At 56.2% G+C, this 861-nt stretch overlaps 1 protein-coding gene across 1 annotated transcript in view; it reads right to left on the bottom strand.

The window, feature by feature from the left end:
• Positions 1 to 713, bottom strand: part of LOC113207907 (uncharacterized) — a 9,934-nt gene extending 9,221 nt beyond the window's left edge. The window contains exon 1 of the mRNA XM_026424665.2: positions 597 to 713. Within this exon, the coding sequence (XP_026280450.1) occupies positions 597 to 611 (15 nt within the window). The 5' untranslated portion in view covers positions 612 to 713. The remainder of the gene's footprint in view (positions 1 to 596) is intronic.
• Between the last annotated feature and the right edge of the window lie 148 nt (positions 714 to 861).

Raw genomic sequence — 861 nt, 5'->3', positions numbered from 1 at the left:
GAGAGCGAGAGGAGCACTCAATCGGTAATCCAAGCCCCTCTCACCCACGAGACAGGCCATGTCGCTCCAACGGACGTGCGACAGATTGGAATGGGATCGAAACAAAAACTTCAAGATTTTTGAATGACGGACGGACACAAATTTGGTAAAGATAATGGAATAGTAATAGAACAATGATTGAAACAAGGGAGATAGGGTTATAGACCGATTGTCATTTTGTCTGCAATTTGCAATCTCTTTCCTCTAACGGATAAGTTCTGGTTCACAACACGTAAGATTTTCAGGGTTTTCATCTCAGAACATCACTGCGGAGACTTGGACGCGTGCATGGCGATAGAGCGCACGGCGCACGTCCCCATGCAGCGAGAGCAGCGGGCGCTCAGTTGTCGACCGCTGGGCTCGTCGAGGTGTTGCACTTGCAGGTGGGTGTCACTTCACTATCCCTTCGTATCCTCGGGATGTCGATAAAGTCACTTTCACTGACACTAGCACATCACTCGCATCGCACATATGTTGCTTGGTCACTTTGACGGTCACTTTTCTTGACGGACGGCGCGGGGGGCGGGGCGGTACGGGCGGACACCTCTCACACTTACCAGGAACACTTTCATGATGAGTGTGAGGGGAGGATCGCCCTGAGGAGGAGCGGAGAGGAGCTCGAAGCGAACTGTGCCTCTCCTGGCCCACCCGGTCCTTTTTAAAGGCAGCGGCGATTCGTTGTGTAAGGCGTACGGCGCCCCTGCCCCTGCCCCAGAGAGGGCTCCACCCCGCCCCGCGCAGCCCCGCGCGCCCCACCCCAGGGCTAGCCCGCCCATTCGCCCAGCGCTGGCGCGGTGTTTTCGGTGGCTCTCTCCCCTCCTC

The sequence above is a fragment of the Frankliniella occidentalis genome, unplaced genomic scaffold, assembly GCF_000697945.3.
Source record: "Frankliniella occidentalis isolate FOCC.00 unplaced genomic scaffold, Focc_3.1 Scaffold47, whole genome shotgun sequence".
NCBI classification, from domain to species: domain Eukaryota; kingdom Metazoa; phylum Arthropoda; class Insecta; order Thysanoptera; family Thripidae; genus Frankliniella; species Frankliniella occidentalis.
This window is presented reverse-complemented; position numbering and strand designations above follow the sequence as displayed.